The sequence below is a fragment of the Pipistrellus kuhlii genome, unplaced genomic scaffold (assembly GCF_014108245.1).
Source record: "Pipistrellus kuhlii isolate mPipKuh1 unplaced genomic scaffold, mPipKuh1.p scaffold_m20_p_22, whole genome shotgun sequence".
NCBI classification, from domain to species: Eukaryota; Metazoa; Chordata; class Mammalia; order Chiroptera; family Vespertilionidae; genus Pipistrellus; species Pipistrellus kuhlii.
In genome coordinates, this window is record NW_023425521.1 from 1,611,569 (window position 1) to 1,638,235 (window position 26,667).

The window sequence follows — 26,667 nt, forward strand, 5'->3', positions numbered from 1 at the left end:
TCCCCCTTTAAAGAGGAGGAAACAGAGACTCAGAAGAATGAAAGTGGCTGTTTAAGAGCAGGCGGTGGGGTCCAGAGCTCAGGGGAGAGGGGTGTGGTCTGCAGGAACAGGGTTTCCCACTGGCCAGTGCCTCTGCCATCTCAAGTCTCTGAGGGGCTGTGAGGGGTGGCATCCTGAGCCAGGTTGGTCTTGGTGAGGACAAAATGAATACGTTAGGGGCCAAAGGAGATCTGTAGGAGTTTGGGGAGTCTCTGGGTGTCTTTAGGATCTGCTGGCAGCCATGGGTGCTGGCTGGATTGTGAAGGGGAGGTGGCGACGTTGGTGACAGCCTGTTTGTTGTCCAGGGTCTTTATGGGCATGGCTTAGGGCATCTGGTGAGATCTTGGCGGGAGGCGGGAGTGGGGAGATTGGTTATATGGCCCCTGTAGGGGATGGGGATGTGATGTCAGTGCTGGGGGTGAGGAGCAGGCTCTGTGGGAGGGTGTCTGCCAGACCATGGGACCTGGGAGGGCCCCATATTCCTAGTGATGTAAAGTCTGGCAGTTTGGATCTGCAGACCTGGCGAGCTGGAGGTGGAGGCGGGCCAGGGGGAGATAATGTAAAAGTCAACAGAGAGCTACCACACTGCGATGTGGTAGCTCCATCCACCACCCAGGCCAGCCCTCAGCCTCCGCTTCTGGGAGTTAAGAAAACCTTTATCCAATTTCCCTCCCCCAATGGCAAGTGTCAGAGTTATCCCCCAACTACCCAACCTCCTAAGAACCGGGCAGGTGACAGGGCGGGCTGCCCATAGCCACTGGGCACACAGCCCAAACATGGACATGGCTCATGGGCAAGTCACATAAACTCTCGGCAAAGCCACACACACACCGCACCTCAGCCACACTCCCCTTAGGCTTAGACATGGCGGCGGGGGGGGGGGGGGGTACTTGGCCCACCTTTGGGTCATACCATGTGCAGGCCCCTCCCCTACGACCCAGGACAGGTGAGCAGCAGGATCCCTCAACCCCCATATCTCCCCTCGCAGGGAGGTCCAGCCATTTCACTTCTTGGCTGTCTCCAAAGCAGGGCCTCAGTGACCTCTAACTCTGGGGCCAGTGACCTTGTGGTTTGACCTGGGATTCAGCCACTCAGATATTGTGCCAGAGGTGTTCCAAGAACGATCCACTTGGAGCTGCCCTGAGAGGCATGGTCGTCACCCCCAGGTTTCCAGGCGACCTCAGGTGGGGGCGGGACTGGATGGGCCCTGCGTGGCCCTGAGGCGTAGAACCAGGGTGTTTGAGAAAGCAAGCTACGGGAAGCCAGAATTTGGCTTGACATGAGTGAGACTTGTGTGACAGCCATCCGCAAGGTGCTTCAGGAGTAGGCGTTGTTACAGGCCTACCAAGGTGACCTTGAAGGGCCTTGATGTTGGGACTTCCACTTCTTAGGGCAAAGGGAAATGAGAATCTCCTTGGGGGGTCAGGCTGCTGAACACAAGTGCCTTGTGCATTAGTTTTCACACACACACACACAAACACACACACTCACGCCCTGAGCAGGGAGGGGCTGCTCCTGGAAACGGCCACACGTCTTGGTCCTCTCCCCGCTGCCCCCACCGCTTTGGGACTTCACCAAGGTTGGCCCCTGGAACCCTGGCGCGTGGGCTCCCAGGCCCATCATGTTAGAGCTGGTGAGTTAGCCACCAGCCCCGCTGGCACAGAGCAGGGGGCTCCCAGAGGACCCTGGGGACAACACTGCTCTGACATGTCACAACCGCCCCCAGCTGCCATCTCCGGGAACCTCATCTTCTTCAGGGTGCCTGTGAGAGGAGGGGCTGGGTATCCCCATCAGGTTAGATTTCTCCAGGGAGGGACTTGGGGTTCATCTTACCAGATCTACCCCATCCTGGAATCCTATCAGCGGCCTTGTAAAAAGGAATAGGAAGCACCTAAGGAACTCTCTAGAAACCCCAGCGCTGCCCGCTTGGAATGGGTAAAAAAGCATGGGTACTGATGGGGGCAATGGTAGCAGAGAGGGGGTGTCTGACCCTGGGCTTTCCTCAGAAAGATACTCGGGGACAGAGGAGCACTGGTGGTGGGAGGAGACCGCTGGGCAGACTGGCATCCCTGTCCTCCCTCCAGCACCCTCCCATGAATCAAGAAACCAGGCAGCGAGGCTCTGGGGGCTGCATTTATGGGGACGACCTGACAGAGGGCATGGTCCGTACAAAACCGGAAACAATACATACATATATATATTATATACAGAGACGCAGTCCTGCAGAGGGCGGGATGGGGGCGCTGGCCAGAGAAACCGGAAGCGCCTTCGGCCCCACCTGCCTGGCCCCGCCCCCTCCATCTGCGAGGGCATAGGTGAAGTGCGTGGGCGGGGCACTGAGACAGCCAGCTCTTTCAGGGGTAGGAAAACGTCTGGAGACAGGAAGGGGAGGGGGAGGAAATACTGATAGATGGCATGGTCTATTTATATGGGACGAGGAGAAGCCAAAAACCCAGGCTGGGGCAGGGGCATGGGGGAGGGGCAGAATGAGAGATGGATTCTGAAAGGGGAGGGGGACCTGAGGTGGTCCTCACCTCCCTTGGTCCAAGCCCCAATTTGGGGTTAAAGTGAGGAAACGAGTCAGTTTCACTTAGAAAGCAGGCTGTCAGCAGGGCAGCCCTGGTCTCCAAAAAGGTTAGTAAAAGGTTGCCCTCCAGTCAAAACCTTGGAAGGGTGTGGGTGTGGGCGTGGGTGGGCGAGGCTGAATCTCTGGGGTTAGTACAAGGCTTCCATGTGTGGCCCTGGGCAGGGCAGGCCTGGCTCTCAAGTGAGAAAGCTTTCTCTTGCCTGAGACCAGGTCTCTGCAGCCGGCCCCTAAGCGGATTCCCTCTCTTCCCTAGAATTCCCAGCGCTGGACAGGAAACGACCCCAGTGAGGCCACAGAACAGTTCCAGGAGGAGGTTATGGCTATTTGGCACCAGGGAAGGGCAGGGGGGAGGCACACGGAGAAACTGAGGGCTTCTGCCCCCCTTTCCCTACTCCTACTCCCCTTTTCCTGAAGGGTACGTGAGAAATCAGTGCAGGGCCAGGCCCAGCCTCCGGGCGCTGGGGTGGACTCCATCCCTCCTGGGAGAGGAGACAGGGATGGGCGGAGGTGTGGAGGCAACCCCTTCCAGAAGGAGGATCAGAGTGAAACAGAGACAGCACAAAGATGGGGGCGGGGAAGAGCCAAGAAGGTAGAATCTCAAGTCAAGGAGCCGCGTGGGCAGGGAGCAGCCTCCAGGTGGTGAAATGCTGGGGGAGCCCCAGCCCCATTCCAGTCCAGAGACAAAGGCTGGAGGGTGTAAAGTCTGGCAGTTTGGTCTGCAGATCCTCGCGTCCATCCACCACCCAGGCCAGCCCTCAGCATCCCTCGGCCTCTGTCTCAGCCCCATCAAGTGCAGAGGAGGCCATCCTGCCAGCCACCCGTCTGCCCAGGGCCACCACAACGGGGCCTGTGATATGGGCCCTCCGGTCCCTGAAGCTGGGGGAGGTGGGGCAGAGGGGTGGGGGAGTCGGGGCACCTGTCCCCAGGCTGGTAGGGGGTGGGGTGAAATGGTGAGGACGGGAGGGAGGACAATGGGCGGGGTTAATTATTGTCTGGTCAAGGAAAGATTCCCGCTAAGTAGAATTGGAATTCCTCAGTGTTTGCAGGTTTCCTTCCAGTTCTGAGATCTGGAAAACAAAGGGGAGAGGGGGTCAGGCCTGGGCCCCACTCCCTGTGTCCACTGGTGGGGACCTGGCCCTGAGCTCTCAGCCAGCAGCACAACTGAGACCGAGAGTGGGCGCCAGATGGGGGCTTCCCTGCTGTCAGCTCCCCCAGGCCCTGCCCCCAGGGCACCCTGGGCCCACCTTGTCCAGGAGCTTGTCCATCTCCTCCTTCCTCGCCAGCTCCGACTCCTCCAGAACCCGGCGCTGTGCGGTCTCCTTCTTCAGGAACTCGATCTCCCTGGTGGTCAGCGGGGACAGATGGTGGGTGAGGGTGTGTGGCCCAGCTTTCTTCAGGAAGTGTCAGGACTCTCAATCCTGCCCTCAGCTCCGCCGGGCAGCTCTGCCCTCTCCTTGTCTCAGGTCGGGGAGGCCGAGGCCTTCCCAGCGCCTCTGGGGTCTGATCCTCGTTCCGGGCCCAGGTACCCCCACCACGGGCTCTCCAACTCCTAAGCTCCTCCCCTCCCTCCTCAGCTGGGGATGGGGAAGGACAGCGACCAAGGCCCCTCAGTGCCCCCCAAGCCCCGGGCACATACTTCTGCTGGTAGTCCTTGATGAGGCGCTTGGCCTTGCTGTACTTGCGCTCCAGGGCCTGGTACTGGGCCTGGGTCTCCCGCAGGTGCTCGTCCACAGCTTGGCACAGACTCTGGGCCTCGCCCCAGTAGCCCTCCAGCTTCTCCATGCGCTCCTTGTTCTCCTCCACACTCTGCTCCAGCTGGGCCTTCTCCACCCGCCACCGCCCCTTCTCCTGCTCCAGGCTCTGCAGCTGAGAGAGGGGTGGCCCTGGGTTGGTGGGGCCCAAGGGAGCCCAGGAGCACCCCTAACTTTCACCGGGCCAGAACCTCTGGATGATCTGCAGATATGGAGCCCACTGCCTCCTGACCAGTGACTCTTACTTGGCTGAACCTGAGACCGGAAACCGAAGAAGGAAGGAGGGACCTGGGTCTCAGCGCTCCCAGCTGGGGTCCCTGACAGTGCACCACACTCCTGCTCCCAGAACGCAGGAGGCCTGGGTGAGTCACTCATTAGCTGTGACTTGGAGCAAGGCAACTTCTGTCTTGAGTCTCAGTCTTCTGGTCTGTACAATGGGAGTGCCGCTGCCTTGCCACACTCACAAGGGCTACAGTGAAGTGGTAGAAGGAGAGCGGAGCAGGGGAAGGTCACCATGACCCTCTGTCCCCTCTGGCCTACTGACCAGTCCTGCTGCTGTGGCTACGTGGACAATCCTGGCCCCTCTCCCGGCTCGCAGGCTACCCCCGTGCAGACCTCCCGGCCCCAACGACTCAGGCTTGGGGCCCCCGTTCTCTCTCTCAACGCCCACACCCCATGTGTGCACTCAGAGCCCTTAGTCCTGAGCTCCAGCCCAGCATCACTTCCAACTCCTCACGGGCACCAGCCCCCCACTCCTCCTTCCTGTCCAGCCGCCTCTGTTCACAGATGCCATCCTCTCTACTGTCACCCAGTGCTCCGCCTCAAGCCCCTGCCGGCCCCTCCCGCCTTGTTGGCTGCAAATGCCACTTGCTCTCTCTGCCCCAGCCACACAGGCTTCCTGGAGGTCCGCAGGCTTGCCAGGCTCCCTCCTGGCACAGCGTTTGCCTGTGCTGTTACCTCTGCCTAGAGTGTTCCCATCTCCCCGCCCGCTTGCCTCATCATCTCCCTCTGGGATCACCCCTGGGTTCTCGGCTCAGTGTCACTTCCCCAGAGAGGTCTCCTGGAGCACCTCCACCAGCACCGCCCCCACCCCCACTCCCACAGGCCCTGCTGCTCTCGGAGCTCAGTAACCCGTCCTCTCCTACCAAGCCCATGGCGGTCTGTAACGATGCAGTCACTGGTGCGCAGACTCAGAGCTGCCCAAGGGCAAGGACCAAATCTGCTCCTGCCCGTCACAGGGACTGGAATAGTGCTGGTGAGGCAGCCAGCAGATGCTCATTGATTGAAAGCCTGAACAGACCTTTGACTTTCGCTGCCCCTTAATGCCCTGCACCCACCCAGGAACCTGGCCTGCCATCTCCCCTCTGAAGTGCAGCTCTATCACAGCCTTCCCTTCCGCACCCTCCGCCACACGCTGGGCAGCCCTGGCCTACACCTGCCTCCTAAGTTTACTGGCCTCCGAGTCCTGCCCACCTATCCTCGTGTCCTCCCACTTCACAGGCAGCGATCTTTCTCCTTAGGCCCCCATCTGGCCACAGGGCCAAGGCTGGAGTCCTTACGGGAAGCCAGGACACTGCTCCGCCCACCTGGCAGCCAGCTCCGCTCCTACGTCTCCCACAGGAACAGCTGCTCCGGCCCCCGGCCCCCTCCAAAGCCGGCCTCCGAGCTCAAGCTTGTCTCCTGCCGGCGAGCCTTCCCTCTGCCTCAGTCACCTCCCCCTCCCCCAGGCTCAGCTTCACACTCTCCTTTCTCCATGCACAGCGGGTGTAAACCCACACATGTACCTCGGTGTACCCTGTCCACATGGCTGTGTACCCCTCCTTCTCCCCACTACACTGAAAGCCCCACAGGAGTTAGAACTCCCGATGTCCTGGCCCAGCAGGGGCCCAGTACAAGTTTTTCATCTGAAGACTGTGCATCTCCGTGCCTGCGAGAGTTAGCACCCACCATGCTTGTGTGGATGGGTGTGTGCGGTGCATATGTGTGACTGTGTATGTCATGTGTGCGTCACCATCTGGGAGTGTTAGCATCAGCGCCTCATGAGAAGGCACGTGTCCTGTGACACTCCTCCTGGATCAGCGCAATGCAGAGGGAGTCTACGTATCCAGGGCGATGGACATGTGAAGCGTAAGCCCAGCATCTCCGTGTGCACAGAGCGAATGCTCTGGGTACTATGTGCCCGGGGTCCAGGCTGGCCTGTGCCTGTGAGTAGCTCTGGGCAGTAGCATCTGTCACTGGCCCTGGATGTAGAGGTCTCATGTGAGACAGTGTGGCCAGAAGACATGGATTGAGCACCTATGATGGATCAGACACTGTGTTAAGGACTTTCCATGGATTATCTCACTTCATCTCACAAGGATCCTACGGTGTTGGCACTATTATTACCCCATTTTATAGATGAGAAGACTGAGGCACTGAGCAGCAAGTGAATGGTGGGCAGATGGGTCCAGAGCTCAAGTTCTTTACACTGCCCTCTCTTGCCTAAGGACAGCTTTCCCTATTCGTGTTGTGGGTAGAGGATGGTAAGCACGTGTAAGTGTGCAGGTGTGAGAGCACCCCTCCAGCCCCCCGACCCTGTTCCTCCCCCTTCCACACACGCCCCTCACCTTTCTCTTCAGCTGCTGGATCTCTGCCTCCGTCACAGCATGCTTGATCTGGAGCTGCAGGGGACGGGGGCAGGTGCTCAGTTCCCGGGGGGTTGGCAGAGCTGCAGGTGGGATGCTGGCCCCCCTTACCCTCCCCACCCCAGGACCCCCTCTTCCCACCTCCTTGAACTTGTGCACCAGCTTCTCGGGCTCCATGTCCACAGGGGACAAGGCATCCTCGTTCTCTGCCAACTCGAACACCTCGATGGCCATCTCACCACCCGGGAACGTGGGGCTCAGCTCCTCATCCTCGTCGGTGGCATACTCCCCGGTCTGCGAAGGAGAGAGGAGGCCATGCACCCTGCCCATCCCAGCCTCCCTCAGGCCTGACAGTAGGGCTTAACCTGGCAACAGTCTGCCCCTGTCAAACTGGGAGCCACTTAGGGAGGTTGGTTCATGTTACCCCCATCAGACTGGGGCCAGACCAGGGGCAGCATGATTTGTGTCTTCCCCTGAAGGCATGGGTAATTCCCCCATAAGAGAGATTATGTCCCCTGGGGTTAGGGGCTATGCTGTCCCCTCAGAGTGGTGGCTCTTTGAAGAACTCAATTCTCCTTGTAGGGCCTTGTAGGAAGCCTCTCTGGAGAAAGAGGGTGTGACTCCTCCATCAGGGTTCCTGGAGGAAAGGGTGTGCCTCACCTCCCCCAGACTGAGGGCTCCCCTAGGACAGGGAAGGGTGCTCTGGGCTTCTTACAAGGCCTGGGAAAGCATGGAGGCAGAGGATGTCTGTAAAGCCCTATCCAGCCACCAGAGGGCAGTGCTGCCGACAGCCAGGCCAGGAGTCCTTACCTCCTCATCATCCTCCCCATACTGGGCGTATCTCTGCTCCATCATCTCTCGCTGCCATCGCTCCTGCTCCAGGGTCTGCTGAATTAGCTGAGCCACCTCGCTCTGCTCACCGGGCCGCTCCCGGCCAATCATAAACCTGCAGGGACACCAGTGTCACTCCTTTTGCCTCTGTCCTCAGCGGGGCTAACGTCACCATCCTCCCCGCTGGTGCTCCTCTCTCTACACCCAGGCCCTCCCAGGGGAGGTGAAATGAGAGGGCTGCGTCCAGAGGCTGCAGAATGTTAATAATGAATGGGGGAGCAGGGGGCCCTTATTGAGTTTCCCTCCCAGGAGAGGCAAAGGCCCACTGGCCAGTTTGGGGGGAGGGGTGACGCCAGCCAATCTTCACTCTGGGCTGCAGGGGACGTGAGTTCAGGAGCCTCCAGTGCAGAGCCTCTGACCCCACCACGTGGGAGGAAACGAGGCGGGATGGCGAATCGGAACCACCTGGCAGGGCAGGGGCTGAGGAGGGCTGTCTTGTCTGGGCTCCAAGGCCCTGAGCTTCAGGAAGGGGCGGGATGATGGTGACCGGAGATTAGGATGGAGAGGAAACAGTGGGACTTCCAGGCACCAGCCCCTCCTCCCCGTGGCCACCCACATCCTGTTTCTCTCTACCACCCTTTCCTGGGGGCAGTGCCCCTCTTGGAGGGGGCAGGGAGTGATCCCTGAATGCTTTGCCAGAGAGGGACATGGGGAGCTCCTAGAACAATCTCCTTAACTGGCAAGCTCAGGGAGAAAAGTGCTTCCAATCTGCATGGCATTCTCGCCACACATCCTGTTTTTCAATGAAGGAGTGCACAGGCGGGGAAGAGCGAGCCTGCGAGGTCAGTCTGGAGGTGTGGTGCCGAGTGGGCCCTGAAGCCCGAGTGGCCAGCAGCGGGCACGGGCTCAGGGTGGGAAGGTACGGGCAGAGCAGTTCCTTCGGGCAGGGACACAGGGGGACCTCCTCTGTAAGTTGGGTCACGCAGAACCGTAACTGTGTGGGCAAATGGGCAGCGTGGCCGGATAGAGGCCGAGCCCCCTGCCTGCTCCCAGTCCCCAGCGACCCCCTCCCGGCCCTCACCGCACACGGCCCTTGGTGTTCCGGAGCACGGAGGCTGCGAAGCTCTGGGTCACTCCCACCAGGCTGGTTCCGTCCACCTCCACCAGGAGGTCGTTCACCTGGATCCTGGGGGAGGGGACACCGGTTAGGCACCAGGAGGGGATCCGTGGAGCTGGGGGAGGGTGGCCCCTTCCCATCCGAACTCAAGGCTCGGTGCCCACTGGGACCTGGTCCTTCGTCTACCCGCATAAAATGCACGAGGCCTGGGGATCAGGACCAGCCAGACCCACCTGTGAGTGGACAGAGAGACCTGAGCAAGCCAAGCGCACACAGGCGTCAGGACCAGGAGCAGCAGCAAGCTCCCTTCCCATGACAATCACACCGACAGAGCAGTGTGACATCCAACAGAGACCAGAACCACCGCGCACACTGGCAAGGCCCACGCCCTCTTACACGTACGAGTCTGCACAGACCTGGTCTGAAGATGACCTTCCAAATGTCTGCGACCTGCCTCACGCACTCATGTCCACACTCTGCTCCTCAGGGTCCTCTCACCCTGATACTGGCACCCCCCGCCCCAAGCAGTCCAGCTGTGCAGCTGACACGTGTTCTCCACACAAGGGGAGAGATGGGGCTGGCCCAGCACGGCCTGCTGCGAGGGATGGAATGGGGGGACCTCCCTCGAGCCCCAGGCCTTCGCACAGGGCTCCTATGTGGGAAGGGAGGACGTGGCCTATTGTAAACACTTCACATGCACACGCCTCACATGTGGGCACAAGCCTGTGGACACACTGTCTCATGTGCACACACATCCCCCTAAGTGCCAACCAGGTGACCCCGGGGAGGCTCTGGAAAGTCCCAGTGAGAAGGTAAGCGAAAGAGCTAGAACTACCCATCTTCCTCTTCTCTGACCCCCTCCCCATGCCACCTGCGTTGCAGTGGACAGAGGCCTCTGGTAGAGGCAACCCCACCTCTAGCAACATGACCCCAAGTCATTAGCCCTCAGAGGGCTACCCACTCACCTCTCACGTGAGAGGGGTCTGCAATGGCGGTACCACCACAAGGCACTCCGATGTCAACCTTCAACTTACAGCCCTGGCGTGCCCTGAGCCCTTCCCTCTTCCCTGTGCAAGACACATACAGCGGAGCTGTCCACAGAAGGGTCACTGGGCTTCCCAGGGCTCCAGGAGGTCCTTCCAGAACCTTCTGACCCAGAGATGCCCCCTCTAGCTTAGATACCAAAACACAAGCACACATGACACATGCAAGGAGCAGGTTCCTCTGCAGGCACACGTGCACCGTCTTTAGCCACCCACATACCTGGATCCTTCTATGCTCTAGGTTCCAGCCACAACCGCCTGCGTTTGGTCCCCGGCCTGGAACCTCCCGCACCCAATACTCCCTTTGAGCCTAGTCAACGTCTGCTCATCCTTCAGTTCTCAGCTGCAAAGCCACTTCCTCCAAGAAGTCTTCCCTGATATCCAGAGAGGTCAAGTCCCCCCCCCCCCCTTTTTTTAAGGGCTAACGATCAGATTTTATTTACAATTTGCATCCCACATTTTGTCACTGGACATATCCCCACGTTGCTCATTGTAAACAAAATACCTCATCAGGAGGGAAGCACCATACTCTATGCGTGCTGTTGCTGTACAGACATTATTTTTTATTTTTCTATAAATACTGTGATGGGCATCTTTATGCAGAAAGCCTTTTCTGCATTTAGGATTGCTTCCTTAGGCTCTGGTGAATATTGCCAAACTGCTTTCCCAAAGAGGGTGCACCAGCTGCACTTGGGCAGTTGTAGGGAGCTGCCGGCACCAGAGGAAACTTACAGTGGTAGCCACCCTTGGGCGGGAGGTCAAGCCTTCCTTTTTATGCCTTCCTGGCGCCCTGTATTTTTCCTCCATTTCACCATTTTCTGTGTCCACTTGAATGCCTGCCTCACCTCACCACACACCACACCGCACCACACCACACCACACCTCACCACACACCACACCACATGCTTCCTAAGGGCAAGCATCTCATGGCTGACTCCCCGGGGCCTGGCACCAGCCCCAGGACAGAGTCAGGAATTAGATATTTGAGGAATGAAGGAGGGAATACTCAAATATCTCCAGCAGGCACACAGTCTCCATGCTCCTGCTCTCCCTACCGTGGCCCCACACACACTGAGACACCCTAAACCAGCCCTCGTCTTCAGCCTTCCCCCTCCCCCCAGAATGCAAGTTCACTGCTATGGCCCAGGCCTCGGCCAGCACCTGGCACAGTCCTGCTCCACCACCATCTGAGCCGGCCCGGCTGGGTGGCCGCCCCGCAGACGAGGGGAGGGAGAGGCGGTACCTGCCGTCCCGATGGGCTGCTCCGCCCTCAGTCACCGTCTTCACAAAGATGCCCAGCTTCTCCAGGCCCATGTCCGCCCCGGCCCCCATGCCGATGATGCTGATGCCCAAGCCCTCGGAGTCTGCGGAGCAGAGGGCAGTGAGACGGTGGGGGGCCATGGAGATGGGGGAACAAGGAGGTCTAGCTCAGGGTTTGCAGGGGACAACGTGAGAGAAGCGCCCCATCCCCAGCCCTCACTCTGGGGCATGGTCCCCCTCCTTGCTTAGGATGTCCCACACTGGGGAAGGGATGCAGGTCTGTGTACCCCGTCTTTGCCAAGTCAATCAGGACGCTCTTGGGTCGCTCCCTGCCCTCTGTCCACCCAAGGAATGAATGGGCAGCAGGGCCTGCTGAGGGTGACCCATGTGGGGGGCCGGAGGCCACATGCGGGCCTGCGGAGGGATGCGGATGGAGTCGGGGTGTTGGCAATGGGCTCCCTCTTTAAGAATCTCATCCATACTCACAGCTTCAAGGACTTCCCGCTCTTCTCTCGCAGCTGCACCCCCCCTCCCATGGGCCTCTGACATCGAAAGTCATTGTCTTCCCCCACAAACTGGCTCTTCCTGCCTGCCACTCCCTCATGGGGCCTGGGAGTCACCCGGATTCCTCCCTCCCCTCACAGCCTTTGCCCAAGCCAAACCACCACCAGACCCCGCCAATCTGCCTCCCAGGACCTCTCGGCCACCCACTTCCCTCCCGCATGGCCACCATCTTCTCCACACCAGTGACCTAGGATCCTTCTCCCCACAACACAGCCTGCGGTGGTCTTTCTTTAATTCTCACCTGAGGGTATTTTCCACCAATTTTTAGAGAGAGTGGAAGAGAGAGGAAAAGACAGGGGAAATATCGATGTGAGAGAAACACGTCAATTGGTTGCCTCTGGCATGCACCTGGGCCGGGAAGGAGGCATGCGCCCTTGACTGGAATCAAACCCGGGACCCTTAGGTCCGCAGGCTGATGCTCTGTCGGCCCGGAGAGGTCTTTGTAGAACACCTTTCCCACAGTCCATCTTAGGAAAAAGACAGTGTCCTTTTGTCTCCGAGGCCGTGCTTGCACACCTTCTTCCCCTTGCTGCCCAAAACCCAGCCAAGCCCGCCTTCTCTCTTCCCCCAAACTCCCCTGAACTCCTTCTCAGAGCTCAACTCAACATCACTTCCTCGGGGAACCCCCATCCCATGTCTGGTCAGGTCTCCCGTAAAATGCTGTCATTTCAGCCCTCCCCCCCCAGATCTCCCAGCACCTATCACAGCGCATAAGGGGGTATGACTGGTCCACACGGTGCCCTCGGGAGCAGGGAACTGAAGGAGCACACGGAGCTGGTGGTGGGGGTCCGTGTGGCTGTGGGTTGCCCACAGGGTCCCGGGCAGAAGCTGGCACAGAGAGGAGACCCACATGGCCCGGCCCCCGCTCTCACCCTTCTCCAGCTCCACAGGGAACAGCTCCAACCTCTCCACCCGCTTCTCCAGCTCATACTCCGCGGAGGCCGCCATGGGGTCCACATCCTCGTTTCGACGGTCGTAGTCCTCATTGGAGTAGGTGCTGAACACCTGGGAGGGGACACTTGTCAGAGGGCAAGGGCAGGACTGGCGTGGGGAGGCCAACAGGGCAGGCTGTGCCACCCGCCGATGTTCCCCTCCCACCAGAGGCCTCCTCCACCCCCTAGACAGGTTACGGTCTCCCCCAGCCCATGACAACCCCAGCCTGGAGTGAAGGCCCTTCTAGTTCTGGAGTCCATGGGAGAGAAAGGGCCACAGCCTTGACCAGCCCACTCCCATTATTCTCTTTTGCAAGCCCAGCAGAGTAAGCATGGCCCCCAGCAGAAGGAAAGGAAGGGCTATGCTGGAGAAACTGCCAGACTCAGGAGCCCAGGTCCCCAGGACAGAGAATGACCAACAGATAGGGACAAGTAGCAAGTAAGAGCTGGGCCGAGGTGAGGGCAGACACAGACATGGACGCAGAGGGCAGGGGAGCAGAAGGAACAGGCTGAGTGAGCAGGAGAGGGAAAGAGGAGGCGGGGAGAAAGAATGGAGATGCTGGAGGATGCCAGATGGGGAGAGAGGAGGGAGCGGTGTGAGAGGCAGGGAGGGGGAGGGGAGGGGGACACACAGAGATGGAGAGGACAGGGCTGACCTGAACCTGAGGTTGAGGTCAGGGTAGGGGAGAGAGGCAGGAAGGACCGCCTCCACCCTCACGCGGGAAGGGCGGGCCCTCCACCTGAGGTGCCCTCAGATGGCAGGAGCAGAGAGAACCCCCATGGCCTTGCCTGCGGGGCTCAGTCCTCGGGACCACCGCTCTCGGAGGCAGGCCTTCGGGAGACAAGCAAACCCAGCCTTCGCGGTGGCCCCAAGGCCAGCTCAGCTCTGCCTTGTCCCTGTGTCCCTCTGCTGTCTTCCTCTCCCAAGTCTCTCAGCACAAAGGGGCTCCCCAGCCCGACCCCCCAAAGAACAGAAGATGCGGCAGGGGCTGTGTGGGAGTGCCTGATTCGGGGCCCAGGCAGGGGAGCCTCCGTGGGAGGTTAATAGCACCATTTGGGGTGCCATGACTTGTTCCCGCTGCACTGCCTGCACGACAGGTTGGCACCACTTGGAGCTTAGTGGGGGCGAGAAGGGGTGGGAGCAGCTGTCAGATGACGGGGCCTGAGGAGCTGGAGTGGGGCGCTCCTTCCCCGAGAACCTCCTCCAGTACAGTGTCCCAGGAGCACGGGGCAGGCAGCTGCACCCTGGGGTCCCAGCTTTAGCTGGGCTCCTGGGTCCATCCCCCAACCCCAGAGGCTCACTCCCGGGGGGGGGGGGGGGGAGCTATGTGGCCACGTAACTCACTGCCCTCAATTTCTCAGCATCAGAGAAACGCAAGCTCAGGCCCTGAGGACCCATCAGCCACTGGGCAGCAGGCAGGGGGCCTGCCCTCATGACATCTGGCCGGCAGCCTCCGAGCCCCTGGAGGGAGGAGGACCCAGTCTGCACCTGGTGCAGACGCCAGCGTGAGGGCAGGGTGAGACTGTGCCAGCTGGGCTCTGGGGGGTGGGTCGCCTGTGACTTTGTCCTCATTGCACACGTGACCCAGACAAGAGCTGGTGTGAGCCGAGACCGGGCAAAGTGGGTTTGGCCCACTTTTGCATCTCAGTCAGGGTCCCTTCATCACCGTCTTTGTGGTGGCCTGGGTCACTAACCCCTCCCCCATGCAGTACACACACACACACACACACACACACACAGTGACCTCCAAAACACCCTCACAGCCTGTCCTGGGTTCTGCCCTCATCCTCTTCTCTCCGTCTATTCAATCCTGCAGGAAACTCGGGCCTCAGGCTCAGAGGTCCCAGACCACCCCTCACTTTGCCCACCATGATGTGGCCAGCCTATCAGAGCGCCCTGGGCCCAGGTGGCAATCTGTCCTCAGCAGAAGCCTCCACAAAGGCAATAACTGGGTCATCAGCGGGACACGGGCCCTGGACTTAGTATTCGTGCAGAGTGGGGGCAGGGAGAGGGAAAAGATGGGGCTGCCGCCCAGGGCGGGGAGGAGGAGATCCCCAGCAAGGGCAAAGGTCAGACACGAGAAGGCAGGACCACAGGCCACTGGCTCCCACTCTCAGGCAGCGGCAGCCACCAGGGAGTCGGGGAGCACTGCTCCAAATCATGCGCTATTTTTTACCCCAAAACCAGGGTAAGGTGTCAAATATAGACAGTCAGAGGCCCAGGTCTAAAAGATCAAACTCCATCTCTGAGGGGATCAGGCAGCTCAGAGAACTGCTGGTGGTGGTAAGGGGGTTTCCTGACTTCCTCAGTGCCCCCCACCCTTCCTCAGCATCCCAAGAATCACCATAATCCTCAGTTCCCTCCAGGGTCTATGGCTTCAGAGGGAAAGAGGGCTGAGAACGGACTTCCAGGTCGTAGCTGGGGAAGGGGCTGGCTGGGGGGAATAGCACCTGTCAGGCCCGTTGATGAGAGGGACAGAGGTTAAGATACTCTGCAAAGTGAGAGGAAGCTGGGCCAGCTTCCGTGCCCACAAGTCGTCATGGAAACGGCAAGCAAACAGATGAGGGTTTGACTAAGAAGGGGAGAGGCAGGGTCCAGGCCAAGAACAGTCCGGGAACCTGGCACCCCATGCAGGGGACCTGGCCGCTGAAGCAGGGGGAGTGAGAAAGGGCCATCTAGGCTGAATGTGCCAGTCAAAAGTGGGGGTAGGAAAGGGGGAGGAGGCCTGAGGTTCTTCTGTCTCCCCAGGAGCTGCCCCCCGCCCCCACCCAGCACTGCTCAGAGGAGCTCAGGCACTGGCACAGTCTACAAAGAACCACCAAGAGGGGTGGTGTGGATGAGAGGGGACAAACTGAGACCTCCCCCCCCAAAGGGGCAGTTCCCATCCCTCTTTCAGGGCACCCAAAGAACATAGCCAAGAGCAGTTAGGGCCTGCCAGGGCCTTGGGAGTCTGTCCTATTGAGCGGCCAAGAGCAAAGGCATGCAGGCTAAGGCCAGGCCCCCTGGGGGGGGGTTCCCAGCCCCACCCCCTCCTCCCCGGCCAGCTGAAGGCCCAGCCCCCTCAAGGGCCACACGGAGAACCTATTCCCTGTGGAATCCAACACTTCCCCACGGCCCACCCAGACCCCAAGAAAGAGGGCCCCAGCCCTGGCCTTCCCCCACCCCCAGTCACATGACCCAAGCCCGGTTCACCCTCAAAGAACTGCTTCCCTCTTTCACTTCTGCAAAGCTGGGGTAGGGGCTACATGCAAGGTAGAGTTAGGGCTATGGTCCCCTGTTCCTTAATGTTGGGAAGTTCCCGGCTCCTCCCTCCCACATCCTAAACAGCTCCTACGTGAGGGGAGTCCAGGGGGGTTTCCAAGCTCCCCTGACCCTCTCCTGCCCAGAGCTGGGTAAGGACCAATACCGGAGGCTCTCCTGTGGACACACACACACACACACACACACACACCCCTTCGCACCACCAAGCCTTTGCCTCTGGAGGAAGAATGACTGGGAATGAAAGGGAAAGCAGGTGCCCCCGGACCCATGGGGGGGACGGGACTGGGAGGGGTGCAGCGTGAGCGCTGGGCGGGGCAGCAGACAGAACAGAACCTGAGGGCAGGTCCAGGCAGGCCGCCCCAGTCTGGGGCCTGAAAACCCTTCTGACAAACAGCTGACACTCCCCTGCGCCCCCTCAGGGGGTAACTTCTGGGAAGGGGGCTGAGTGGCGGGGGCTGACAGCCTGCCAAACTCCACGGGCAGGCGAAGTGGGGGCGACGGCGTGCACGTGGCAGGGGCGGCGCGGGCGGGGAGGGGAAGGGGGTCACTCACTTGGATGGGCGCCGTGCTGAAATGGATCTTCCGGCTCGGAACCGGGTCCTCTTCCTCCGACAGCCCCGGGATCTCCATGCACCCCGACTCCGGCTCATAGGGGGGCTCCCCATCCTCCTCCTCGTCGTCGTCTTCATCGTCCTCCTCCAGGGCGCTGCCCCCGGAGTCCTCCCCCAGCCCGCTGTAGGCGCTCACGTCCACCAAGTCCGCCTCGGAGAAGTCCTCCTTCTTGGACTCATCCGCCTCCTCCGGGGCCGCGTCTGGGGCCCGGCCATTGCCCACCCCTCTCTCGGGCGCCCCCACGGCGGCGGCCGCCTCTTCCTCGGGGGCCCCCGGGGCCTTGGGCTCTTGCGGTGCGGGGGGGCTGGCTGCGGGGTCCGGGGTGCTGCCATTCTCCAGGGCCGCGTGGACGGTCACCTCCGCCTGGATCACCTCCCCCGGCGCCGCCGCCTCGGCCTCCGACTCCCCGCTCTCCTCCACCTCCACCGGCTTGATCTTGCGCACCTCCCGGGGCTTGGGGGGCGGCCGGGCGGGGGCCCCTCGGTGCTGCGGGGGCTGCTGGCCTCCGGGGCCGCGCTCCTTCTCGGCGGCGGCGGGGACATCCCCCGACGGGGCGGGCGGCGGCGGCGGCGGCGGCGGCTGGAACACGCGGGACCGCTTGCTGACCAGCTTGGAGCTGAGCGGCGGCGCCCCGGCGGCCGTGGCCCTGGGGAGGCCGGGCCCGCTGCGGTGGGGGCCGGTCCTGGCGTCGGCCTTCTCGAAGACGGCGCTGAGCTGGCTGACGGTGGGCGACACGGCGTCGGCGTCCAGCTTGTCCAGGGCCTCGGTGCTGCCGTTGAAGCGCACCACCACGTCCAGCTTCCGGTCCTGCAGGCCGGCGCGCTCCTGCCGCAGCAGCCGCCGCGCCGCCGCCTCCCGGTCGCCGCCCGCGGCCGCCGCGCCGCTGCGCTCGAACAGCTTCCGCGTCTCCTGCAGCCGGGACGGCGGCTGCGGCGGCGGCGCGGCGGGCTGCGCCGAGGCCGCGGGCTTGGAGTCGAAGCGGCTCACGCGCTCGGACACGCTGGTGCCCAGCTTGAGCAGGGCGCTGTGGTCCACGTTCTCGTTCAGGCTGCCGGCCCGGGGCAGCGACAGGCGCACGCCGCCGCACCCGCCGCCGCGCTCGGGCGCCCGCGGGGCCTCGGCGGCGGCGGCGGCGGGGCCCGCGGCGCCGGCCGCCTCGCCGCCCGGCGGCCCCGCCGCGGGGGTGCCCATCTGCAGGAACATACTCTTGATGCGGTGGACGTTGGAGCCATATTTCTTGTGGTGGGCCGCCTTGCTGGGCGCCTCGTCGGGCCCCGGCGCGTCGGGCGGCTTCAGCGCCTGGATGCCCGCCTCGTAGGCGCTGCGGTGCGGGGAGGCGCTCCGGAGGGGACCCCCGGGCCCCCGCGGCTCCGTCTTCATCATGATGGGGGGAGCCGGGCTCGCATGCCCCCGCTCCCCGCTCCCCCCCTCCAACAGGCGGCGGGCCAAGTCGGAACCACCGCCCCCTCCCCCCAAAAAAGAACCCCCCCCAAAGGCCTTTTTTATAGGCTCCCCCCAAAACCAAGCTGCCAAAGACAGTTAAGGCCGCTTAAAAAAAAAAAAAAAAAAAAAAAAAAAAGGAGGGGGGATCTCCGAGCCCCCGTGTGGGTCGTCTCCACCAATCAAGCTGCCCAAGACAGCCAGCCCCGCTTCCCAAGCTCCAGCGGCCTGGTCCGGTCGCCCCCAACCAGATTCGAAAAGCGGCGGCGGCGGGGCCGGTGGGACCGCACGCCCTGCCCGCGAAGCAGCGGCGGAGGCGCCGGCTCACATCGTCCGAGGCGGTGTCAGCGCGGCTGGCAGCCCGGGCGTCCCCCGCTCCGGCCGGGAACCTTGGCTCTCGGGGGGCCCGGCACCCCGGTGCCCATGGCTGCTCGGCCGGCCCGGGCCGTTCCGCCGCCGCGCCACCCTCCCCCCCCCCCTCCCCCCCGCGCCCCGATCCTCCGTCTTTCTCTGGCTCAGCCCGAGCGGCGGCTGCCGGAGACCGAGCGGCTGCCCTTCTCGCCGCCGCCGCCGCCGCTGGGGAACTGGCACCTCTGGGTCCTAGAGGGATCGGATTTCCGGGGCCGGCGCCCGTGAGCCCTCCCCTTCCCCTCCGCTCCCATGTGCCCCCTCCCGATCCCACGCCGGCCTCACGCCGCCGGCAGCCTTCCGTTGACCCCAGGCCCCGGCCGGTCCTCTTACACGCTCCCATCCCCACCTCGGGCTGCGGCTTATCACACAGCCCACATAACCGCACCCCCACTATATACTGGGGGGAGGCAACCCAACCACAGTGGTCTCAGGGCCGCCCCTTTCCCCCCCAAAGTGAAGAGAGATCCGTGGGGAGGGACCAAGGAATGTTTCCTTGAAGGTCTTGGAGCTCCCTGGCACCATTCAAGGCCATCAAGGTCGCTCTGGGATTTTAAATGTTTAAAAATTTCAGATATTGGGGGGGGGGGGGGGCGCCTCCCCAAACTTGGTGAAGTAGAAGCTCAGCAGCCTGCCCTGGGAATCTGCATTTTTAACAAGCTCCCATGGGAACCGTCCTTGGGACCTGCCCTCTGGGTGTGAAACCTTGGCCCCACCGAGTTGCTGGCCTTGTGGGGAGGAGGGAGGGGGCTGGAGAAAGAAAATGGCCCTCCCCCAAGCGGGCCTGGTCCCTGGGGAAGTCTGAAGCGGTCATCCTGACCCTGGCCGGCTCTGCACCAGGCTGGAAGGGTGGGAGCAGGTCCCTGTCTCCCTGCCCCTGTTGGGTCATCTTAACTTCTCAAAAAGGAAGCCGTTTTGGAGGAACCATTCTGGCGGCCTTCGCCAACGCTCCACCAGCTTTGGGTCTCTCTGCTCTAAAACGATCCTGGCCACCGTGTGCAAGTGTGTGTGGAAGGGTGGCAGTGACCTACGCACCCTCTCTTAGCAACCCAGAAAGATGTTTTGATGCTCCCTCACATCACCACCCTCCTCCTCTCCCCCCTACATCCCCCCTTGCAAACAAGGGGCCTGGGTTTGCTCTCTAGTCCTCTCCCACTTCCAGGGCCTGGGAGAGGAGGGCCACCCTCTAACCGTGACAGGTCCAGATGCACTGCTTCACTCCCCAGATCCCAGAAAACGATGAACACTGTGGACCCTAGGACCCAGAGAACAACTCAGGCACAAAGCCTCCCCCCACTCCCAGCTGCTTCCTGCATCTCAGGCCTTCCTGCGGCCTCCTCCCCCTTCCATCCTCTTCCTCTTCTTCCCAATCTCCCAGTCTCCCCTCCCCCTTGCCTGGAAGGGCTGTCAAAGGGAACCTTTCCGCCCCTGCCCTGTAGGTGTGTGTGTGTGTGTGTGTGTGTGTGTGTGTGTGTGTGTGTGTGTAAAGGTTTTGTGGCATGGAAACCGGTTAGCACGTGTAAGAGAGCATGGGGGGGGGGGGGGGAGAGGCTGTGTGGGAAGCCGCCTGGGAACCCTGGATATTGGGACAGGGAGGGGCCAGGAACCACAGGATTGGGATCATGAGGCTGGCAAGCCTCAGCCTAAGTGAGAAGGAAGATTTGGGTTCCCAGCTGGAGCCGGAAATGAACCCAGACCTCAGGCTTCCCAAGGCCACCTGCCTCTGCTTTGCCCAGCTGGTCTGGAAACGTCCCCCTCCCCAGGGTTACGCTTTGGCGTGGCTTAGGGCAGAGTGAGGACCCCAATCTCCCCTTCCCTCCTAATCCGCCTTAAAAGACTGCTTCCGGGAACAAGCTCTGGGACTTGGGTTTCAAAGCTCAGGTCTGGGGTTTGGCAAAGCCCCCCTGCCCCCAACCCCAGTGTGGAAGTGAGCCAGATAGAAATCTCACCTGGCCGGGGTTGGGGTTTGGGCAGTGCCCTCAGAAACTCTGTGGATTGGAGGAGGTCGAAGGTCCCAGGGTGTTCTGCCCAGAATCTCCCACACCCGTGGGTGACTCATCTTAGCTGGTCCCAGCCCAAGGCGTTTGTGCCCACGCTCCTGGCCAGGTGGGGAAGGCGGCTCCTAAGGGCGGGAGGAGGAGCTGAGGACCAGCGTTCAGGCCCGGGGACCCTGGGACCCCTTGGGGTGAACCAGAATTCTTGGGATGCTTGGGTCCCCCCATGTCTGGAGACTTTCCAAAGTGAAATCCCTTTAAGGGCTCAGGGATGCGGGAGGGTGGAGCCAGCCCAGAGCTTGGATGACAGAGGCTAATGAGTGGGATTATTATTTCATGGGCTCCTGGTTCGCTCTGTGACACCCCAGCCAGAATTCCCCGAGAAGCTTTTATTGAGCAATAAGTGCTTTCCCATCACTCCTTCCTTCCCTGAAGCCAGGCACCCAGCCTGCTGGCCTGGGAGATGTGTCTCCATCTCCTCCCTGCCGGCCTGGAGCAGGGCTTTTCAGGCCACATCTCCCCACTGAGGATGTGTGGATGTGTGCCTAAGGATGAGGAGGACTGTGACTTTAGGGAGGGTTGCTATCCAAATTGGAGCGTTTAAATCTGACGTTTATTCCTCAGGAGTGTCCTCCTGTTCAGAGCTCTAGGGTAATCTAAGTAGAACCACTCTTTCTTTTCCCATTGTCCTTTGCGGAGGGGGCCTTGACGGCCACGTTGCCTGGTGGTCTTTGAATAAAAGCTCACTCCTTAGCTTTGCCCTGGAAAAGAGGGTGGAATGGGTCCCCTAGTTCCGGGGTCGGCAAACTGCGGCTCGTGAGCCACCTGCGGCTCTTTGGCCCCTTGAATGTGGCTCTTCCACAAAATACCATGGCCTGTTTTGAAGAAGTGGCATTAGAAGAAGTTTAAGTTGAAAAAAATGTGGCTCTCAAAAGAAATTTTAATCGTTGTCCTGTTGATATTTGGCTCTGTTGACTAATAGGAGTTTGCCGACCACTGCCCTAGTTGACCCAGGTGCTAAGCTGTTAGCTTTCAAATCCTGGCTCCACCACGTACTAGCTGTATGACCTGGGCAAGTCTCTCAGCCTCTCTGTGCTCTGAGAGGACAAAGGAGGGAAAGGGGCTGGAACTCAGAAGACTGGGTGTGTGGGGAAGGGGATGATAAAGATCCTCAGACCTGTTCCTCGAGGCTTGCTGGATTTAAACACCAGGTGTAACTGTGAAGGCTGGTGATGATGCAGGCAGAGATCTGATTTGTGATAAGCAGCAAACCCTTAGCGCCCTGGGCTCAGGCCCCAGCTGGGTGCCAAGGCTGGCTTCCCTGCCCTGCCCTGGGGCCTAGAGACTCAGCCTCTGAAAGCCGTGTTTCCTGGCCACAATCATCTGATCAGAGGATGGCCTTCGGCCCTTTTCTGCCCCTATCACTCACTATCTGTTCTCTTCTGCGAGGGACTGGGGCTGCTCTGAGAAGGCTCTAAGGCAGCGTTTTTCAACCGCTGTAGTGTGCCGCCAGATGTTGCCTGGTGTGCCGTAGGTGCAGACAAGACAAGAATTTTATAATTTTTCACTATTTTGTTTACTTAATATTTCATAATAAAGTAATTATAAAATACTTTCTTTGTGTTTATTTGATTCCTATTCAAGAGAATTACTTTATATATAGTCAATATAGGCACAGAGTTAAATTTTTTAACATTTTCTAATGGTGGTGTGCCTCGTGATTTTTTTCATGAAACAAGTGTGCCTTTGCCCAAAAAAGGTTGAAAAACACTGCTCTAAGGTATTAAGTGTATGTGTACTCGTGCTTGATATCCCGAGCTCACATCCAGGATGTCAGTGTTGGAGGACTTTAATGGCGCTTGGCCGACCCTGCCCCAAGGGGAATGAGGAAGGCTGAGATGTGGAGAGAAAAGTGACTTAGCCAGTTTTTTAAAAAAAATACATTTCATTGATTTTTTTACAGAGAGGAAAGGGGAGGGATAGAGAATTAGAAACATCAATGAGAGAGAATCATCGATCAGCTGCCTCTTGCACATCTCCTACTGGGGATGTGCCCACGCCCTTGATCAGAATCGAACCTGGGACCCTTCAGTCCGCAGGCTGACGCTCTATCCACTGAGCTAAACTGATTTCAGCAACTTAGCCAGTTTTGAAGGAAAGAGTCCAGGCTAGGGTTCGGACATCTGACTTGAGTCCTAGCTTCTCTACCCATTTGCTCAGTGATCTTGAACGAATCCTTTCTACTCTCAAAGCCCCTATTTCCTCAAAATGCTTCATTGGGATGTCTGAGTGTGTTTCCTGAGATCTGGATCCTGGGCCTCCCCGGCTCAGAGAGGGCCAGAGCAGAGCTTCTGGCTCTGAAGCCAGATCTCCATTAGAACTCCCCCCCCCCCCCCCCAACCTGCCACTTCCCAGTTAAGGGACTTCAAATTCCGCACCATCAAGTTGAGATAATACCCTGGCCTCATAGGGTGAGGGGTTACATAGGTTTGAAATGCAGACAGCATTTAAAACAGCTCCTGACACGAAGCAGGAGCTTGGGGTTGACTGTCATTGATGGCATGTGTCTGTGCACACAGATGAGTGTGTCTGTACATATGCTCATGGATGGGGCAGTATGGCTGAAAATGGACAGGGTTTGCCTCTCTCCATATGTCTTCCTGGGCAGACATGGGCCTCTTGCTTCCTTCTTTGACAGGAAGTTCTGCAATGTCAGCACCCCCTGCCTGCAGTGCCTCCAAATCCTTTGGAATCATCTTTTGGAGAAAAGGTGACCTCTCTCTCTTCTCTCCTTCCAAAGGGTTTTTCATTCCTGCTTCTAGGTTTCTTAGTCCCGTTCTCCTCCCCCACCCCCCAATCCTCCCCTATTACCCCAGCAGGGAGAGGGGTTCTTTGGGGTTATCCCACAGCTGGGAGACTGCCTGGCTGTCTGTGCCCCTCTGTCCTGCCCCCCTTCTTTCACTCACCCTCCACACTTCACTCCAGTGCCACTGGGAAAGTTTAGACGCATCTTGGAGATCTAGGAAGGAGACCAAGAAGGAGGAGTGTGTGTGTGTGTGTGTGTGTGTGTGTGTGTGTGTGTGTGTTGGGGGCAGGGAAGGGGTGGGACAGAGGAAAGATTTCTTCAAATCATCAGTTGCTTCAAAAGAAAGCCTATATTTAGCTGGGTTTAGAAGGCCAGTAAATATGTATTTTGCAACCCAGACAGCTATAGCTGTGGAGCTCCAGAGAAATGCAAGGAGGCCAGAGAAAAAAGACAACCGGAAAGATTGGGCAATATAATTTGTCATCAGCAGATTCGAAGAATTCTTTCTGCTGTCTGCTCCAAACTGCTAATAATACACAGTCCTGAGTTTTGATGATGGTTTCTATTTTCCGTCTGCTCTCTGGGTCCCAGGCAGTGGCTGCTGAAGAGGGACACTGCTCTCAGAGTCCCTTCCTCCACCAGCCTGTTCCTCACCTGCCGGGGGTCAGGGGAGAGAGCTGCTCCTGCCAGCTCCTCTCCTGAGCGGCTGTGCCAGGCTGTGCCAGGCTGGTGTGGTGCCTGGCACAGGTGTAGCCTCCATCACGCCAGCTCTCAGGTCTCCCACACGCAACCACTGGCACTTCCCGTGGTTTTGGGGGTGAGGGATGTGGGGACAAATCCTGCCAGGTGAGGGCAGTTTTTCTTCCTAGAACTCTTTTTTTTTTTTTTTTAAGTTGTTTATACTTTTTTTAAAAAAAATTCTAAGTTTGCAAAGCTTTTTAAAAATATATATATTTATTGATTTCAGAGAGAAAGAGAGAGCAAGAGAGAGAAACATCAATGATGACAGAGAATCATTGATTGGCTGCCTCCTGCACACCCTCCTACTGGGGATTAAGCCTGCAACCTAGTCATGTGCCCTTGACTGGAATCGAACCTGGGACCCTCTGTTCTGCAGGCCGACACTCTATCCACTGAGCCAAACCGACTGGGGCAGTTTTTTAAAAATAAGAAAGGTTCAGAGAATCACATCACGAACCGAATTTGCAAATCTAGTGTTGCGTCATTTTTGCTTCAGGTCCTGTCTTATCAGAGAGCCAGCACAGGAGAGTTGGAACGGAAGCCCCCCCCTCTTCCTAGTGCCACTGCCTGTCTGGCCCACTCCCACAAAGTGGGAATGCATGCGTTAGAACCATACTTTCAAAATTACCATTACTACTTACAAAATATACATAACACTTGCTACTTTCACCACTCAAAGCGCACAGTTCAGAGGTATTAAGTGCATTTATATGTCCTTACCACAGCCATCCACCTCCAGAAATGTTTCATTTTCCGAACGGGAACTCTGTACCCATTAAACACGAACTCCCCATGTCCCCACCTCCCAGCCCCTGGCAGTCACCTTTCTACTTCCTGTCCCTATGAATTCGACTACTCTAGGTATCCCATAGAAGTGGAATCGTACAGTATCTGTCCTGCTGCGTCTGGCTTATTTCACTTAGCATAACGGCTTCAGGGTTCCTCCGTGTTGTAGCATGTGTCTGAGTCTTCTTCCTTCTTAAGTCTACTTCCCTCTTAAGTCCTTCTTAATTTTATGTTTCCCCTACACGTTTAAATATCCATAAAGCAGCATAATGTTTTCTGTATTGTTAAAAGTGTATATAAAAAACATCACACTGTGTATCATGTCCTTTTTATTTTTTAAGTAATTTATTTCAATAGAAATAATTCCGAAAATGTTACTTACATTCATTTTTAAGTTACGTTAGCGTACGCAAACACGTTCAAGATCTCACACTTGCCCGGCCGTGTGGCTCAGTGGTTGAGCATGGACCTATGAACCAGGAGTTCACAGTTCAATCGTGGTTTGATTCCCCAGGGCAGGGCGTGCAGGAGGCAGCCAATCAATGATTCTCTCTCATCGTTGATGTTTCTCTGTCTTCCTCTCTGATGTCAATAGTCGTAATAAAAGGATCTCAGCCTCACATTTGCATATTAAAGGGAAACAAAAAGTGAGGGGAACTGAGCCACGTGTCCCACCAGGAGGTCATAGTGCAATTCAGAGCAGAGCTTCCTCCTGAGCACCTGCGGTTCACTGGGATAAAGAGTGAAAATGGCGTTTGTTTTCCCCGCATCTGATCATCACCGCACACCTCTCCCCACAGATGGTCATCTCCTCTCCCCACAGAAGGAATCATAGACTCCACTGTGAGTTTCTTCCCCTCCCCATACATCCACACTCCGGAAGGCTAAAACACGAGGGTAGAAACTCTTGGGGGTCTGGTGACTTCTTGTCAGCTATTCTGTCAGACCTAGGAAGTCAATAATGACTGGGTTACATCTGTGAATACTTCTACTAGATGGTCTCTTCAGGGAAAACTTAATATTTCTTACTTGGTATCTAAAGTATGCCTAACATTTATGAAAATTTCTGCCTATTCAAAAAACTTCAATCCCAGAGCACTCTCATTATGCATTCCTTTACTCTCATCACTGCTTTACAGTCCACATGACTAGAATCCAAATTTAAACTGCTGATAATCAACCCTCAAGGACCAGGTAACCCTTCATGTGGCTTTAAAGACCATGTCTCCTTGCCTACTCATGTCCCCCTCCCCCCAACCCCGCCCCCACTTGACATGCTTTTCACAATGGAGCCATGCGGATACATGTGGCTTTAGTTCCTTCATTTCAACTTCTGTTTATTATTTCATCATGTGAGTACGCCACAATTTATTTGTCACTTCTGCTGACGAGGATTTGGGTTGTTTCTATGTTTTGCTGTTATAAGTAGGCCTTGCACTTGTCTGAGCCAGATGTAGAGTATATACCTGGGAGCAGAAGAGCCGGGTCACGGGGCAGGCACACTTTCAACTTGACTGCACATTGCTCTCTACAGCGACCCAACCAATGGATGCTCTCACCACCAGCCTTTGCACAACAAGACGCCTTGTCTGATTACGTCCTTGCCAACATCTGCTTGTTAGACTTTATTTTTGCCAATCTGATGGGCATACATGGTATCTCATTTGTGTACATGGTATCTCATTTGTGTGTGTGTGTGTGCGTGTGTGTGTGTGTGGCGTCTCATTTGAATCTGCATTTCCTGTCTGTGAAGTCAAACATCTCATCATGCTCATTGGCCATCTGGGTTTCCTCGGGCAAATGGAGGGCTATCTAATTGCAGCTTTTGCTACAAGTTACAGGAAGCCCAACTAGATGTGATTTGAACCAA

At 58.4% G+C, this 26,667-nt stretch overlaps 1 protein-coding gene across 3 annotated transcripts; it reads right to left on the reverse strand.

Moving 5' to 3' along the window:
- Nucleotides 1–2,159: 2,159 nt before the first annotated feature.
- Nucleotides 2,160–18,549, reverse strand: PPP1R9B (protein phosphatase 1 regulatory subunit 9B). Of its 3 annotated transcripts, XM_036451125.2 has the most exons (10): nucleotides 16,563–18,543; nucleotides 12,689–12,821; nucleotides 11,236–11,356; nucleotides 8,914–9,018; nucleotides 7,812–7,947; nucleotides 7,143–7,295; nucleotides 6,984–7,037; nucleotides 4,263–4,492; nucleotides 3,871–3,967; nucleotides 2,160–3,693 (listed from the first exon to the last, which is right to left on the reverse strand). In XM_036451125.2, exons 1-10 carry the CDS (start codon nucleotides 18,003–18,005, stop codon nucleotides 3,640–3,642), a joined length of 2,526 nt encoding a protein of 841 aa, XP_036307018.1. In that variant the 5' UTR covers nucleotides 18,006–18,543; the 3' UTR covers nucleotides 2,160–3,639. The 3 variants fall into 3 exon arrangements, with proteins under 3 accessions (XP_036307018.1, XP_036307019.1, XP_045442045.1); XM_036451126.2 differs by lacking the exon at nucleotides 8,914–9,018 and having other exon boundaries at nucleotides 16,563–18,544; XM_045586089.1 differs by lacking the exons at nucleotides 2,160–3,693; nucleotides 3,871–3,967; nucleotides 4,263–4,492; ... (2 more) ...; nucleotides 7,812–7,947; nucleotides 8,914–9,018 and adding an exon at nucleotides 9,880–10,219 and having other exon boundaries at nucleotides 16,563–18,549.
- Between the last annotated feature and the right edge of the window lie 8,118 nt (nucleotides 18,550–26,667).